We start from the raw sequence: 18486 nt of genomic DNA, 5'->3' as shown, positions 1-18486 counted from the left end.
GAGGTTGTGATTTACACTTATTGTGTATCCAGGCTACAGTATAGACCAGGTCTCCTGATGCTAGGGCCAGTGTTCTTCATACTATATGATACTGCCTTAAAATAAATAGGTGTCATGGAAAGTGGAATTTTATGGCATTAGCATGGTGACTTTCACATTGTAGATATTTTATAATTGTTTGAATTGGTGTTAAAAATGTACATTTATCAAAAAGTGTATGAAAAATTACAATTGTTGTGTCTTAGGCATCTTGCACTTTTAACATAGGACTAGTCCTGATTCTGCATTTATATACTTACAGCTTTAGTTAAATGCAAAAGCATTTATTTGGTGATGTTTGTTACAAAGTTAACATTTTCTACTTATGCCCAATTTTCTAACAGGTAATTTCCAATAATAATACAAGTATCTTTGGTGTTATGACTAGTCATTTTTGTGTCAGTTTAGTCAATTTTCTGTAGAAAATTGGAAAATTCATATATATTTGAAGAGTTCCATCTGCATATGGAATTATTATTTAAAATATTCATTATGAGACAGTGTACAAATTTAAGTACAATATGAACAGGTAAACTCTGGGAGTTTATAACTACTTAATAATACCGCCTGTCATTTACCTCCATAATATTTATATCACTATACCTTAAAAAGTTTGCTCTACTAGTGTAGAGATCATGAGTTGTAAAACAAGCAAAAAGGCATTTTGTATTTTTTTTTATTATAGAGAGATATGAAATGTTTAACATTTTTCATTTAAAGGATAGGGAAAGAAATAATAGAAAGTATATGTATTTTTAAAAGCATAAATGGGTGATATGCTTTTGTATTTTTTGCTTCACCCATGAAATATGGGGGAGGCAAATTAGGAAAGAAATTTTTTTGTTAAGTGAAGTTTATTTTGTTTTAAAGAATGTTAAAAAGTTAAAAGCTCTTACAAAAGAAACTAGTGGAATGTCAGTGATTTATAGTCAATGAATTTTTTATATGTTATATTTAATATGAGAATTTTTAACTGGTCAATGTATAGCATTTAGGATCTTTCCCCTTCTATTCAATATATCTGAGCTTTTAAAAAATCACTAATGCTGATTAAAATCTTGTTCTTTTTTAGATGAAGCATTGGATGATTTAAAATCACAGAAGAAAAAAATAGTAAGTAAGCTTTTATTGATGTTTTGGACAGATTAACTTCAATAAGATTGCTTTTCAAAATTGGATGAGTGACTTACGGAGGTTGGGGATTAATGGTCTTCATAAGAAAGAGTATTCTTTAAGACAAGTAGCTGAATGATAACAGTAAATGATGAGGTTTGCTACTGAGTAATGGTGAGTGAATGGGGAAAAGAATGGTTAAGAAGGACTTGTGATGTACCAACAGACTATGCTATTGGCATATGGTCAGGAGTTAAGGTTTAGACATGAAGGCTCTAATAGGAAAAAGTTTAGAGGTAGATTTAGACATGAGGGCTCTAAGAGGAAAAAGTTTAGAGGTCTGTGATTTAATCAGTATAGGAAACTTCTGTATAGGATTGGTCTAGATGTCCCATGAGGATTCCTTTCAGCTCTCAAATTCTGTGATTCTTTGGACTTCCTCTACCAGTGTGAACTAGCACCTTCCCTGAAACTTAGTTTTAGAGAATTTCCTGGGAGTATTTCCAAGTTAATTGACTTGCCTGTGGTCATACGGCTGGTATGTGTCAGAGAGATAGCTTTAACCCAGGTCTTCTTGATGGTGAGGGCAGCTCTCTATTACACCACAATGCCTCTTATAGTTCTTAATTAGAAAAGTTAATTAGTCTCTTTTAATTAATAAATTAGTTTTGTAATGTGAGCAATGGTAGTTGCTTTATAGTCAACAACTTATTGTAATTGGTCTGATTCCTTCTCAGATCTGTGAATGATAAAATTCAGATTCAGAAGCTATAATATCATTGGTCTGTTGGACCAGAAGAAAGTAGTATTCTCATTGTCCAGTGGTGCCTGTCAAAGCCAAACTGTTGGTACCAAGGCAGATATACTTCAGGAAAAAGTGAGAGAGAAGATTGGGAAGAAGAAAGAAGCTGAGATAAGAAGGAAACCTGTAGTGGAAATGAGAAATAATGGCCAAGAGTTAGAAGTGATTACAGTGAGGGGCGGCCAGGTGGCTCAGCGAGTAAGAGCACCGGCTCCAGTGTCGGGATGACCTGGATCAAATCTGGGCTCAGATACTCAGCACCACACCCAGAAATAATAACTGGCCGTGTAACCTTGAGCAAGTTACTTAACCCCAATTGCTTAAAAAAAGAAGTGATGACAGTGATTAGAAACAAACCCATTGATAGGGGTAAGAAGCAAAAGTGAAGAACAGAGATGTCCATATACTAAGACTGAGAAGAAACAGAATGGTAGAATAGTTTTGGAGGCATTCAGATTAGGATCAGACAGTTTTAAGACACCTAATAGCCATTGAAGCAACATAGCAAAGGTTTTTTTTTTCTTTTTTTACAAAGTAGGAGCTATTACTATTTCCGATTTTATAGTTGAGGAAACTGAGGCAAAGAGAGGATGAGTGACTTCTCTTTGGTCACAGGAGTAGTGAGTATCTGACGCTAGATTTTGAATTCAAGTCTTCTGACTGCAGACCCAGCACTCTATCCAGTGTGCTATCAGCTGCCCCCCCTTTTTTTCTTTTTAAATATTTTTAACATTCTTTTGTTTTTAATTTTTGAATTCCAAATTCTCTTCTTTCCTCCTACCTTCTTCCCTACCTACTGAGAAGGCAAGCAGCATATCAATTATACATATGAAACCGTGTAAAACATTTCCATATTAACCATATTTCCAAAAAAAAGCAAGAAAAATAAAGAGATAAAATTATACTTTATTTTGCACTCAAGGTTCATCAGTTTCTTTTCTGGGAATGGGTAGTATTTTTTAATTATGAGTCCTTTGGAATTGTCTTGCATCATTATATTCATCAATAGCCAGGTCTTTCATAGTTGATCATCACTACAGCATTGCTGTTTTTGTGCACAGTGATCTCCTAGCTCTTCTCACTGCACTTTGCCTCAGTTTAGGTCTTGCCATGATTTTCTGAAACCATCCCCTCATCATTTCTTATAGCACAAAAATAGTCCATCACAATCTTACACCACAACTTGTTAAGCCATTCCTCAATTGATAAGCATCCCTTCAATTTCTAATTCTTTGCCACCACAAAAAGAGCTACCATAATACATTTTTTTTTACATGTATGTCCTTTTCCTTTTTCTTCAATCTCTTTGGGATACAGACCTACTAGTTGCTTGGCCAAGGAATATGCACAGCTTTATAATCCTTTGCATAGATCCAAGTCATTCTCAGGAATTGTTGGACCAGTTCATAACTCTTAATAGTTTATTAGTGTATTGCTTTTCCCCCATCTCCTCTAGCATTTGTCTTTTCTGATAGGTATAAGATGGTACCTAAGAGTTATTTTAATTTGCATTTCTTTAATCAGTAGTGAGTTATAGCATTATTTGTACGTGACTAGATATTTTTGATTTCTTCATAAAGCTGCCTGTTTATGTCCTTTGACCAGTTATCAATTGGGAGTGGCTCTCATTTTTATAAATTTGACTCAGTTTCATATTCAATATATATTTGAGAAATAAAGTCTTTATCAGAGAAACTCTCTGTAAAAGTTTTTTTATATGCATTGTCTGTGGTACCTTTTAGCAAAATGTAGTTTCTGGGATTATCTCTTTTGATTAGGTCTATTTTTGCTTTTCCTTAGTTTGAGAACATGGTTGCTACCCCTGCCTTTTTTACTTCTGCTGAAGCATTCTGCTCCAGCCCTTTATTTTAATTCTATGTGTCTTTCAGTTTTAAGTGTGTCTCTTGTAAATAACATACTGATTCTGGTTTCTAACTCAGTCTGTTATCTGCTTTCATTTTATGGGTAAGCTCATCTCATTCACAGTAATATTTACTAGCTGTGAATTTCCCTCCATCCCATTATTTTCTGTTTATTCTTCTCTCTCTTTTTTTATCCTACCTCTACCAAAAGTCTGTTTTGCTTCTAAACACTGCCTCCCTTAATCCACAGTCCCTTTTATCATTTCCTGCCCACAACTCTTCTTTCTTTTATCCCCTTCCCCTCCTATTTCCCTGTTGGGTAAGTTACATTTCTATAAACAACTCTGTGTGTACACACACACACACACACACACACACACACACACACACACACACACACACACAAAGACACACACGTCTCTATATATACTTATGCACATATAATATAGCATATACATAATATAATATTTTTCACAGATATGCACATATACATAAATATGTGTGTATGTGTATATATATATATATTTTTTTTTTCTTCATTATTTGAACTGATTTTAATGAGAATGATAATCAAGTGTTCCCTGGTTGTGATGGGGGTGGAGGAACATTTTTCCTTCCATTGTAAAAACTCTTCCTTGTGTACCTCTTTTATGTGAGAAAAATTTCCCCATTCTACCTATTCCAGTTTATCCCTCTTTCTTCCCCCTACATTTTTTTCTGGAGATCATTCCAACATAATTGCCTCACACCCTTGCCCTTTGTCCATAAACTCCTTAAAAGGAGGTAACAATGATAAAGATCTTAGAAGTTATATAAATCATCTTCTAAGAATGAAAACAGTTTAATTTTATTTTCATTTATTTATTTATTTGTTTGTTTTGCTTTTTGGAGGGGCAATTGGGGTTGTAACTTGCCCAAGGTCACATGACTAGTAAGTGTTAAGTGTCTGAGGTCAGATTTGAACTCAGGTCCTCCTGACTCCAGGGCCAGTGCTCTATTCACTGTGCTACCTAGCCACCCCAAAATGATATACATTTTTTAACAGTTTAACTTTATTGAGACCCTTATGATTACACTTTCATGTTTACCTTCTTATGCTTCTCTTGAGCCTTGTTTGAATGTAAAATTTTCTATACAGCTGTTCTTTTCACCAGGAATACTTGAAAGTCCTGTATTTCATTAAATATCCATTTTTTTTCCCTTCAAAGATTACAACCACTTTGGCTGGGTAGATAATTCTTGGTTGTAATAGTAGCTTCTTTGCCTTTTGGAGTATCATATAGTATCATGTAGTATCATATAGTATCATATAGTATCATGGAGTATCATAGCCTTTCTGCTACTTTAGCATGGCAGCTGTTATATTTTTTGTGATCCTGGCTGTGGCTCCACAGTGCTTGAATTGTTTCTTTCTGGATGCTTGCAATATTTTCTCCTTGACCTGAGAGTTCTGGTATTTAGCTATAAATAAAATAAAAATCAATTTGGCTGGGAGCCTTCATTTTGGGATCTCTTTCAGGAGGCGATTGGTGAATTCTTTCCATTTCTATTTTACTCCCTGTATCTAAGATATTAGGGTAGTTTTCTTTGATCATTTCTTAAAGTATGATATCTAGGCTCTTTCTTTGATCATGGCTTTCAGATAGACCACTAAGTCTTAAATTATCTCTCCTTGATTTATTTTCTAGGTCACTTGTTTTTCCAGTGAGATATTTCACATTCAATTTTTTTTATTCTCTTGACTTTGTTTTACTGTTTCTTGATGTCTCAAGTCACTAGCTTCCACTTGCTGGATTCTGATTTTTAAGGAATTATTTTCTTCAGTTAACTTTTGAACCCCTTTTTCTATTTGTCCAATTCTGCTTTTTAAGGAGTTCTTTTTTTTTTCCCAGTGTACTTTTGTATTTTCTTTTCCATTTGACCTGTTCTGTTTTCTTAAGGTGTTATTTTCTTAAGCATTTTTTGTACCTCTGTAACCAAACTGTTAATCCTCTTTTCATAATTTTCTAGTGTTAACTCTAATTTCTTTTCCAAATTTTTCCTCTACTGGTTTTGTCTCTTTCTTTAACTCTTTAATTCTTAAAGAATGCTTGTTGGGTCCCATTAGCATTTTTCTTTGAGGCTTTTTTTGGTAGCTGTTTTCACAGTGTTATCTTTTTCTGAGTTTATGTCTTGGTCTTCCCTGCCACTGTAGTAGCTTATTATGGTCAAATTTTTGTTGTTGTTTTTACTCGTTTTCCCCAGCTTATTTATTGACTTTGAACTTTATATTAAAGTTGGGCTTTGTTCACCTTTCCAACCCTTGATCTATGATCCTTCTGTTCATCCTTTTTTTACAGTGAAATACTTATCCATTACATGATTGTTTAGGGTTTTACAGTCACATTAAAGATATTGCACATTAACTGGGTTTAGGTGTTACAGTAATTAAGGCGAATTTAAATTTCAGTTCTGTTGACCAAGGTCAACTTTATATAACCAGCATATTGCTATTCATGTTAAATAATACAAAATGCAAGTAGGTAGGAAACAAGTAGATTGAAGATTTGTGATAATGTGAATGATCCCTGTAGTAATCTGTTGATGGTAATATGTGGGGATGGGGATCAGAAACATGTAGAAGAGTTGGTCTTGGTGAGGAGAAGGACCATCTCATTGTTAGAAACTGAGGGGGAAAAGCAAAAAAGGGGCATGATGTTAAGGGTTTTTGAGATTAAGAGAATGGGAGAAAATTAATCCATATCAGATGGATTCCATTTTTTCAGTAAAGTAAGGAAAGGCCTTCACTTGAGAAATGGGTGTGGTATAGGAGGCTTGTTGTGACAAGTTAAGGTTTACAAACACACGGGTGAGATAGGGGATGCTAAAGATATATATAGTTCACCTAGATTTTAGTAAAACTTTTGATGAGGTGTCTCATACTATTCTTTTGGAGAAAATTGAGAGATGTAGACTAGACTAGAGGTTAAATACTATATATAAACAATTAATGGTTTATAAAAAACAGTTTTAGCTCATGGGCTATAACAAAAAAAGGTGGTGGGACAGTTTTGGCCCATAGTTGGCCAGCTCCTGGACTAGGCAATAATATGAAATAGATTCAGAAATAGTTGAATGTCCATATTCAAAGCATAGTTCTTAATGATTCAATTCTAACAAGGCAAGAAGTGTCCAGGAGAGTGCTCCAAGGATCTGTGCTTGACCCTGTGCTATTTAATATTTAACATTCTTGTCAATAACTTGGATAAGCTCATAGATGTCATGCTATTCAGATTTTCAGATTATGAAAATCCTGGTAGGCTAACCAACACATTAAGAGGATCCAAAAATATCTTGACAGTTTGGAATGTTGGGCTGGATATGATAAAAATCAGTATGAAGAAACAATAGACTGTCATGTGTAGATGTAAAATTCAGCTTCACAGCTGCATGATGGTAGAGGCTTGATTAGCTAGCATTTGATCTGGAAAAAGATCTCAGTTCTTTTAGTGGACTGCAGTCTCAGTATGAGTCCATGTTATGTGGTGGTGTAATGCCAAACAAAGGCAACTTCCAAGGTTCAGAATACCAGCATAGTAACTCTCCATTTTATTCAGTGACAAATTAGGGCAAAACATTCACAGAACAGAGAAAATCAGAATGTAGCATTCACCAAGTGTAATTCAATAATTTCCAAGTACTACTCCACCCCTGGGAAGTACATTCATTTATCAATCACAAAATCTCTCTTCTCAAATGGAGATTAAGATTAGTTTCCAATTATAAACAAAGTATATTCTTTTGGTCAATCACAGAGCACACAAAAAAGGCAAGTTTCCCACCCCTGGATCACAACTACAATACAATTATCATCAGTTAACTCCAAGCACCTTCTCAAAAGGGGCAGTGGAGAGCACAGAGGCCATCTACCCCTGAGCTACAGCAAGGTTAAGATATCACCACAGCATTTAACACCCAAAGAGAGGTCTTTTCTTCATATTGACCAGAGGCAAGTTCTCAGCAATCTCTGTTCCTGGGGAGACAAAGCTTAGCAAAGCCACAAGATATATTGCCAGTGTCCTCGTCAATTCACTCTCAGCCTGCAGAACAGTCTCAGGACCCCTAAAAATATCAGCAAGACCCTATTTCAGGATTTCTGTAAACATGCAACAAGAAAATCCTTCAGGGCTTCTGAACCAATAGCAAGGTTCCAGGACCTCTGCTACAACAGCCCTGTCCTTCACCAGCAGACAAATCTGGCAAAACAACATCAAAACAGACAGACAAAATACCGTCATCACAGCCATGTCTCCTCAATCCTTAGCAGCTCCAGGTGGCAGCTCTTAAAAGTCCTGGGAAGCTCCAACTGGCCCTTAGAAATCCTCTCTTTCTCTGCCTCCACGATGCTGCTCCTAAAAGTTCTTCTGCCTCTCTCTCTGCTTGGGCCTTCCATGGCACCAGCTCCTCCCAGCTCAGCCCTCTCTCTTCACATCAACAAGTCCATCCCATAAGTGGGATTCACAAGCTCTGGGTTTCAACTCAACCTGAAAACCAAGCCAATAGAGGGGAATCTTTAAATTCCATTACTATTACAGGTAGCCAAAAAAAAACCAAAACAAAACTAAGTGATCTTGGGTTCTATTAACAGAAATATGGTTTCTAGAAATAGGCAAGTAATAGTTCCACTATACTTTGACCATATCAGACATCACCTTGAGTATTGTGTTCAGTTCTGGGCTGAAGGACATTGATCAGCTAGAGACTACAACCAGAATGGTGAATGGCTCTGAGTCCATGAAATGAGTACCTGTTAATAGAATGGTGATGTTTAAGCTAAAGAAGTGAAGGTCTGGAGAGCAAAGTGATAATTTTCTTCAGGTATTTGGAGGACTTCCCTGTGAAAGAAGGATTATATTTATTCTGTTTTGCCCCAAAGGGCAGAACCAGGAGCATTGGGTAGAAATTGCAAAGAAGGAAATTTAGGTGTGATATCATGACAACTTTCTAACAATTTGAATTGTCTAGAAGTTGAATGGGCTGCCTTGAGAGATAGTGAGTTCCTCCTCTTTGGAAGTCATAAAGCAGAGACTGGATAACTCCTCCTTGGCATCTTATAGTGAATATTTTTCTCATGTATGATGAATTAGTTTGGATCATAGATCCCCAAAGTGGGTTATACCTTCCCCTGTGGGGGGGCACTGGAATGATCTAGGGAGGTAAGTAGCCTTGGGTGCAATTGGGGGAGCTGAATAAAAATAAGGGGGCGGTGGAAGCATAAGGAAAGAAGAGAAGATAAGAAAATTTTGAAAAGCCATTCATACGTGTTTCATCTGTTGTATAATAGAGTTAAAGTCATAATGATTGCATTATTTTCCAAGTAAACACAAAATGCAAGTTATAACTTCTCAGTGATCAAGTCCACTGACAGGTCTTAACAAGCAAGTGTTGCCAGGTAAGTGTGGTTGTGCATGGTCAGGAAGGCCAGTGTGCATCAGCAGGAATATGTGTTTGTAATGACTTGTTTGTAATGTGATATTATCAGTTACATGATGCAATATTGCATGATCAAAATTTCAATTTTCAAAACCCCCGCAAATTTACAACAAATTATTAAATTTAAGATGTGTCACTTAAAAAAAATAGATTTACAGGGGACAGAGTAATTTTTTTTTTCTTTTTTGATATGGGGACAGTAAGAGATAGGATTCTGGGAAGATGGTGGAATAGGCCAGAAAATTCCAAACTCTCAAGATTCTCTCCCACAAAAGAGATAAAATAGCACCATAGGGCAATCAAAGTGTAGGTAAAATAAGAATAGGGGCACAATAGGGGTCTTCCTGGGACAGTTTGAAAATATCAGAAGAAAAATTCCAGTATGAAGTTTGGTCCTTGTGAAGAGGCTAGAGTTCACTTGAGTTGAGCACCTGAGCCAGGAAGATCAAGTATATCTCTGCTGACAAGAACACCAGAACCAGTTGTACTGCAAAGAGGAGTGGGGGTGTGAAGGACAGAGCACACATCCGATAAGTACAGAAGCATTGGGTAAGAATGCCCCTAGCTGTGGAGATTGGAGATTTGGCTTTGATCTCAGGCTAGAGGGGAGAACTGAAGATTTGGGCACCATTCTCCATACCCCAGGGCTGGAGGTGTTTACAAAAATTAAGCTATTACCACAAAAAATGCAGAGGCAAAGGAGAAAGAATCCAACCATAGGAAGCTGTTTTGGGAATAGATGAGATCAGAGTTCATCTTCAGAGGAGGATATTGAAGTGCAGAAACCCCCAAATAGTAATGTCAAATGGTCACCTGCCCAAAAAGAATTCATAGAATATCTTTGAAAAGACTTTAAAAATCAAATGAGAGATGGAGGAAAAAAAAAGAATAATCCAAGAAAAACAAGAAGATTATGAAAGGAAAGTCAGCCAATTTTAAAAGGAGATCCAGAATCTTAAGGAAGAAAATGACTCCTTGAAAATTAGAATTGGACAAGGTGCAACCAGCAAAATTATAAGAGATCAAGAAATAATTAAACAAAATATGAATAATGTAAAAATAGAGGAGAAAGGGAAACACCTTACAAGAAAAACAGCAGATCTGGAGAATAGGTCAAGAAGAGAAACCATAAGAATAATCAGACTAACTGAAAGCTATGATCAAAAAAAAAATCTTAATACAATAATACAAGAAATAATTAAAGAAAATTGTCCTGAAGCATTAGAACAAGGGGGGAAAGCAGAAATAGAAAAAAATTCATTGATCATCAGTTAAAAGTGATCCTATGAGGAAAACTAACTCATAGGAATGTTATAGTCAAATTTTAAGACCCCCAGCTCAAGGATAAAATGTTAAGAGTAACAAGAATAAAACAATTTAAATATGACAGTGCCACAATAAGAATCACATAAGACCTAGCAGCAGAGACATTCAAGGACCACAGGTCTTGGAACACTGTTTCGAAGAGCAAAAGACCTGGGACTCTGCCCAAAAATATCATACCCAGCAAAGTTAAGCATAATCTTGAATGAAAAAAAAAATGGACATCTGATCAACTCTCAGACTACCAAGACTTTGTTTAAAAAAAAAAACCAACCCAACAGACTGAACTTAATAGAAGATTTGACATTCAAGAGCCAAGAAGGTACATACCAAAGACTGATGACAAGTGATTCAATAAGGACAGACTGTTTATGTTTTATATATGTAAAATACAAAATGTATGTTTAGGATTCTCACTAATAATTGGGTAGCTCATAAGAAGGACTGGGGTAAGCCTGAATATGAAATGAATTTAAAAAGTAAAACCATTTAGGAACAGCTAAAAAGAGTAATTATTTTGTACAAATGAGGTACAAGAGGAATAATTGATACAGATGCATTAGATGGGGGAGGAGCTCTGATGGTTCTGGTAACTTTCATAGGGAATGGGTTTAAGAGGGGAAAAAAAAATATATATATATATATATTTAGAAGAGTATAAAACTCTTCTGAATTCAGAAGAAATAAAATGGTAAGGGGATAGGGAGAGGGGAGAGGAGAAGGGAGGGATCTTTAGATGGGAGGATGAGAGAATAGGTAAAAGTGGGGTATAGAATGATGTTTAGAGCAACGGGAATGGGAGCATAAGGAAGGGATCTCTAGAGGGGAGGCTGAGGGAATAGGTTATGGGGGCTATATAAGGGTGTTTAGATTTATGGGAATGAGAAGGGAGGGGAGGGATCCTTGGAGGGGGGTAGGCAAGTAATAGGAGGGCAAGGAAGCAGTTAGAAGTAAAGTAGAAGAGGAAGGAGGAATAGGAAACAAGAGATGCACAAACAAAAACAAAGATCAGGAGTATATTTTGTTTGGGAAGTATATGTCTATATATGTGTGTACATATATATTTATATGCACGTGTATATATCTATAGCTATAGAGAAATGTATCTGCACTTAATTGTAGCTTCCAGGGGAAGGGAACAAAAGAACAAAGTAAAACGCTCAGTAGAGAACAAAAGAAAATTTACAAGGAAGCAAAGAAAAGATGGACAACTTTTAATACAATGTATAGTATTTATCATATAGGCTTTCTTGAAATGAAAATTTGTTGTTACATATTTTGAATCCTCTCATATGCACATGACGTGCTTTCCCCCCCCCCCTTTCTTTGTATTTAAGTTCCAATATTTAAGTTTATGATATATTTTTGTTTCTTTTCTCTATTCTGTATTTGTGTTCTGGTATTAAGTCTAAAATAAAGTTTAAAAAAACAGAAAAGGGAGCGGTAGACCAAATAAATTTGGGAATCTCTGATCTAGATGGTTGCTTAGGTCCCTTCCAAACTATAAGACTCTGTGATTGTATGATTCTGTGAACAAGATTTGCAAAGTGATTACATATATGGAGTGAGGGAAATTAAAGAACAAAGACTCGAAGGATGGAAACCTGGCTCCTTAGAAGGATGGTGGGACCTTTAACTTTAAATGGGGCAGTTTGGAAGATATATGGGTTTGAGGGGAAAGAGACGTTTTATTTTAGACATGTTTTGTTTGAGATACCTGTGAGATGTATGTTTCAACATTTCCATGAAGTATTTGGCAATACAGGATTGGGGTCCAAAATGGAAATGAGATCTGGATGTACCGATGTGGTAGTCATCTGTGTAGAGAGAATTGAACTGATGTTTGACTTTTGAAGTCACCAAGAAAACATGTAGAGAGAGAAGAGGGTTCAGATGTGAAACTTCAGGTATACTCATAATAAGTGGATAATATGAATTGTGATCCATCGAAGGGTACTGAGAATGAGCAGTGAGAGCAGCAGGAGAACAGGGAGTGGTATCACCAAAATACAGATAGCAGAGCGTAAGAAGGGGAAAGAGGTCAACGGGGTCCATTGCTGCAGAATGGTTGAGAAAAGTTTATTGTATCTGAACGTTTGAGAGATCATTAGCAACTTTGTATAAAGGAATTTTAGGTCAAGTGGAAAAGCCAAATTGCTTAAGGGCTAAGAAATGAGTTGAGAGGAGAGGAAATGTAAATAGTTGATTTAGGCTGTAAAAGGGAGGAGAGATAATAGAATAATATTAAAGATGGGGGAAAACTGGGCTTGGTTGCGGGAAGCAAAGAGAATTAGCCAGTATAGTAGACAGGAGAAATTCAAAATGGACAAGAGAGGAGGGTCAAAGACCCAGATTCCTATAGGATTTTGGAGGGATCAGGGGGCACAAATAGAGGCATTGTCCCTGGTAAGAAGAAGGGTTATCTCTTCACCTGAAACTGGAGGAAAGAATGGAGCCAGGATGTCAAGGGGGTTTGAGATGTACAGTTGTTGGCAGGAGGGAGCCCTGTATTTTCTCAGTAAAGTGAGACAAGGTCTTCCTCTGAGAAGGCAGAGGTTGGGGTAGTATGAGAGGCTTAAGGAGAGAAGAGGTTTGCACTGTGAGGAATAAAAAATGCCTTAGTCTTTCTTATTTAGCTTCAGTGTCTCCTTTTTTGATGGCTTAATTCCATCTGCCTACAAATAAAGCCTAAAAATGACTTTTCTTGAAACTTTTATTCATCTAGGTACTGTCCCATCTCTCTCCTCATTTAGCAGCCAAACTTCTTGAAAAAAATGCCTGCATCTTTTTTCCATTTCCCCATCCCCCACTGTGTCTCCAAACCCTTTGCAATCTTCATTCTACCCCTGCTTCTCTACTCAAATTGCTTTTCCTAGGGTCACTGTTGACTTTCCAGTTGCCAAATTCAGCAACTCTTTTCTCAACCCTTATTCTCCTTTACTTATTTGTAGCATTGAACTTTTAACCTCTTTGTCTTGGATAGGACAGTAACAGATAATTATGGCACCTGGGGCGAGCATTGGGAAAGTTGCCCTTGGGGGATGTCATTGGGGTGAGACAGAACTGTAGACACTGGTCTTGGAGTATGTCTGGGAGAAGGTGAAGGGAGTAGCACAGGGCCTGGCCAGGGATTACCACCTCAATTTTTTGGGCTTGGGCAAAGTGCTGGACACTGGGCCCTAATTATATCTATGGATCTCTTCTCTATGGCTTGAAGATAGCATACTATCCTCCTTTTCCTGCCTTTCTAACTTTAACTTCTCTATCCACTATACTATGCATATAGAAATAACTATAATAAAATAAGTCATTAGTTGGCAAGACAGGTGGCTTTTTGAAGTCAAGAAAAAGCAAAGCTTATTACTGGTAATGTGGAATTAATACAGGTCCTGAGGTCAGCAGAGATCTGGTTCTGATACTAGCTGTGTAGCCATGAGTAAATGAAATTAACCTTCTAATTTTACCCATAAAAATGGGGATCCAAAATGCCAGGCTAGATGAATGAAAAGCTGGAATTAAGGTTGCTAGGAGAAATATCGATCATCTCAGATATCCAAATGATATCACTGTGATGGCAGAAAGAGAAGAATTAAGCCTCTTGATGAGGGCTAAAGAGGAAAGTATAAAAGGTGGTTTGAAGTTTAACATAAAAAACAAAGAATTAAGATCTTGGCAACTGATCCCATCACTTTTTGGCAAATATGAAGAAATGGAAGCAGTGTCAGATTTTATATTCTTGTGCTCAAAGATCACTGCAGATGGCAACTGCACTAATGGAATTAAAAGATGCTCCTTAGAAGGAAAGCTATGGCAAATCTGGATAGCACACTATAAAAAGCAGAGACATCACCTTGTTGACAAAGGTTCATATAGTCAAAACTATGCTTTTTCTCATAGCAACCTATGGCTCTGAGAATTAGACTATAAAGAAAGCTGAGCCCTACAGAATTGACACTTTCAAATTGTTGTGCTGTAGTAGACTTTTGAGAGTCCCTTGGACAGCAAGGAGATCACATTAGTGAGTACTTAAATTAATTCAGGCTATTCCCTGGAAGGTCAAATACTGAAGCTAAAGCTGAAATATTTTGGCCACATAATGATAAGATGGAAAAGATCCTAATATTGGGCAAGATTGAAGGCAGAAGGAAAAAAGAACAGCAGAGGATGAGATGGATAGATAATGTCATGGTAATAGTGAACATGAACTTGGAAAAATGTTGAGAGATAGTGGAGAATAGAAGGGGCTGGTGTGTCAACGTCCATGTGGTCATGAAGAATAGGACACAACTGAACAGCAACAACAAACCACAGATGTCATTAGTGCCTACCTCACGGGTTTTTTTTGAGGATCAAATGAATTAAAAAATTAAAATGTGTAAATCATTTAGTAGACCTTATGATGTAATATAAAGGTCAGCTATTATTGATGGGAGTAGGAGGAATGGGGGACTGGGGCAGTTGTGTTAGGGAAAGCTACATTGTAGTTTTTGTATTAAGCTTTAAGCTTAAAGAGTGTGATGAGAGCATTCCAAACATTGGAAAACACTTTGAAAAGAATCAGAATTTAACAAACACCAAATAAAATGGATATTTTCACAGAGTATGAGGAAAAAAAGATTGAACATGAAACTGTACTGTTAATGCACTGCTTGCTTTTCTTTTAAATATATAATAAATGTAACTTACAAAGCTGTCTCTACTTTTATGTGATTCTTCTTTTGACCTTCCTTCTGTTCTGTGCATTTTTAAAAAAGATGCTTCGGTGACTACCCCCTCCTTTTTCTTTTTGTTATCTTATTTCCTCTCTCTGTATCACTCCACCTCTATATAAACAAAAAAGGAAAAAGCCCTGTAACAAATATGCAAAGTTAAGGAGAACAAATCCTAGTAAACATTGTGGCCTAAAGTCTGCAGTGAACAGTCTATAGTATATAGTCTGGTGTGGAGCATAGCGGACATGGAGGGGAACAGTAGTGGGAAATTGGAATGAAAAGATAGTGTGAGACCAGATTATTGAAGACATTGAATGTCAGGTCAAGGAGTCCAAACTAAACATAAAATACAAGTAGGGAACTCTACAGGGTGTGTAAACTGGGGAATGATGTAATGTTTCTTCTAAGTAAAATTAGTTTCACAATGATAGGAAAGATTGATTTCAGTAGGGAGAAAGACCAGGCAGGAAGATATGTTCTGATCCCCTTGCAGTAGCCCAGCCACATTATAATTAGAGTCTCTACTATGGTGTGGTGGTAATGAGAGTAGAAGTGGGAATAAAGATGGAAAGCTAGGGAGATGAAATCAACAGAATATCATCTTCTGCAATAAACCTGATGAAACCTTTCCTGATACCCCAATTGCTAGTTTTCTCCTTCCCTCCTTGTGATTAACTGTTTTGTATATAGTTGTATTTATTAACTTTATATTTATGCTGTATATATTTTTATATGTAATTATTGTCTCCCTTGTTAAAATATAAGTTCATTTTGAGTAGGGCTTGTTTCCTTCTTTGTTCTTATATCTCCACGGCTTAGCATAGTGCCTGGCACACCATTGTATATTTGGAGTTCCTTTCAGAAGATGCCAGAAAGAAGTGGGGAGCAAAATTAAGCAAGAAATAAGTCTTCAGAACTGATCCTCCAAATTTTATATGGTGATCCAGTTATTAGTGTGGTGTTTAATGTTTTCTTTGCTTAAAAACTTTCCTTTGTCTTTGAGGAAGGGGCTATAGAAATGTATAATAGAAGATCCTCTTAAGTGAGTTTTGAGGAATTGTTCCCTTGTAGTTGTGGTGCAGTAGAAAAAATTCAAGATATGGAATCTGAATCCTTACTTTGCTACTTGGTTCGTGTGTGATCTTGGGCAAGTCACTTCTCTGGACTTCAGGTTCATTTATAAAATGAGAGTTAGAATAAGTAACTTCTGAAGGTTACTTACAACTCTAAATCTTTGTTCCTATGATCCTTTAGTGAATTCATTTTAAAGTTATTCTTTATTTGATATAAAACATGAATAACTTAGTAAACAATAAACGCTTATTGATTTTAAGACAAAAATCTGTATATAAGTAGTAATTAATAGCACTAAAGCATCTACTTCTAAGATATCAGGACAAGATTTTCTTAGCAGTGAAGTCTTAGTGCATTGCACTTTTGACAAATTAGTACCACTAAGGAGCAATAATTAAGTGTCGGCTATATGTCAGTCAGTAAACATTTTATCAATGATACAAGGAAAGATAGTCTCTGATCTTGAGGAGTTCACAGTTTAATGGGGAACATAGCATATATGCTATATAAACATATATGCAGAAAGATATGTACAGGATAAACTGGCTATTATCAACAAAAGGAAGGCACAAGGATTAAGGGGGATTGAAGAAGACTTCTTGTAGAAGGTGGGATTTTAGCTGGGACATGAAGGAAGCCAGGTAAGCAGGGAAGCAGAGATGAGGCAGGAAAACATTCCAGGAATGGATGACAACCAGTGAAAAAGCCCAGAGATAGGATATGGGGTGTCTTGTGTAAGGAATAGCAAGGGGCAAGTCTCACTTTATCACAGAGTAAGTGGGTGGTGTGAAGTGTAAGAAAACTGGAAAGGTAGAAGTAGAGGGTGGGAGGGGAACCAGGAAAGGCAAAGGTTATAAACGACTTTGAATTCCAAATAGAGGATTTTAAATTTCATCCTTGAAGTGATAGGGATATACTTTAATTTATTCAGTTGGTGTGTGTGTATGTGGGGGGGTTGTGGGTGTGCATGCACACGTGTGGGCTTGCAGGCACGCATACGCAGCATGGTTGGACTTGTGCTTTAACAAGCTAACTTTGGTAACTGAGTGGAGAATGGACTGGGGTGGGGAGAGACTTGTGGTAGGAAGACCAGTCAGCCAGCTATTGGCAATGTCTAGTGATGAGGGTCTGCACCAACGTGGTGACATTATTACTGAGAAAGGGTGTGGTGGTATATATATGAGATATGAAAATAGAATCAATAGGCCTTGGCAACAGATTGAATATGGGAGAGTGAGAGGGAATGAGGAGTCAAGGAAGACATCTAGATTACAAGTATGGGTGACTATGATGATGGTGGAACTCTGAGCAGAAATAGGGAAGTTAGGAAGAGGGGAGAGTTGTGGAGAAAAGATGAGTTTGGTTTTGTACATGTTGAGTTTAAGTTGTCTAAAGGACATTCAGATGTTCAAGAGGCAGTTGTATATGTGAGACTGGAGGTCAGCAGAGGGGTTATGACTAGATAAGTAGATTTAAGAATCCTCAGCATAGAGGAGATAATTGAATCCTTGGAAGCAAGTGAAACAGTATTGAAGGATCAGAGAGGAGGCCCCAGAACAAAGTTTTTTGGTTTGTGAGAATGACCTGAATGAAGATCCAGCAAAGGACACTGAGGAGTGATGAGATAGGTAGATGAAGTACTTACTGACAGTATTGAATTATGTTGATTACTAACCAGTTCCCTGCCTTTCAGCAAAAGAGTGCAGCCCACAACCCTTCAGCTGTCTGCAGGGCGGCTCAAAATGGGCTTTCCTTTTCTACTTCTGTCAATGATATACCACTTATTGTTCTGGAAACTAGCTCCATTCCAATCTACTACTAAATTGTGTTGAATCTTTCTTCCAAAATATCTCTGAGTTCCTCATCCCTTTTCCATTCCCATTGATTCTTGATTGGTTTATGCCTAGATGACTACTGGCCTCCCTGACTTCAGACTCACTTTTCAGTTTATCCTACATGCTGCTGTCAAATAGCATCTAAGACATCCTTTCTATTCAAACTCCTAAAAAAATCCTTTATACAATGATTAACCATTGCCTTCTTGAAGGGAATCTGCACTTCTTAGCTTGGCAACTCAGGGTATTTTTTG

At 36.8% G+C, this 18486-nt stretch overlaps 1 protein-coding gene across 3 annotated transcripts in view; it reads left to right on the top strand.

The window, feature by feature from the left end:
• The window catches only part of LNPK (lunapark, ER junction formation factor), a 112442-nt gene that overhangs the window by 38625 nt on the left and 55331 nt on the right, over positions 1–18486 (top strand). For all 3 annotated transcript variants that reach the window (XM_069068455.1, XM_069068453.1, XM_069068454.1), the window contains exon 6: positions 1112–1152. In XM_069068455.1, coding sequence (XP_068924556.1) covers positions 1112–1152 — 41 coding nt within the window. The remainder of the gene's footprint in view (positions 1–1111; positions 1153–18486) is intronic.

The sequence above is a fragment of the Petaurus breviceps genome, unplaced genomic scaffold (genome assembly GCF_028583685.1).
Source record: "Petaurus breviceps papuanus isolate PSGF00001 unplaced genomic scaffold, PetGlider_PUasm1.0 90763, whole genome shotgun sequence".
NCBI classification, from domain to species: domain Eukaryota; kingdom Metazoa; phylum Chordata; class Mammalia; order Diprotodontia; family Petauridae; genus Petaurus; species Petaurus breviceps.
This window is presented reverse-complemented; position numbering and strand designations above follow the sequence as displayed.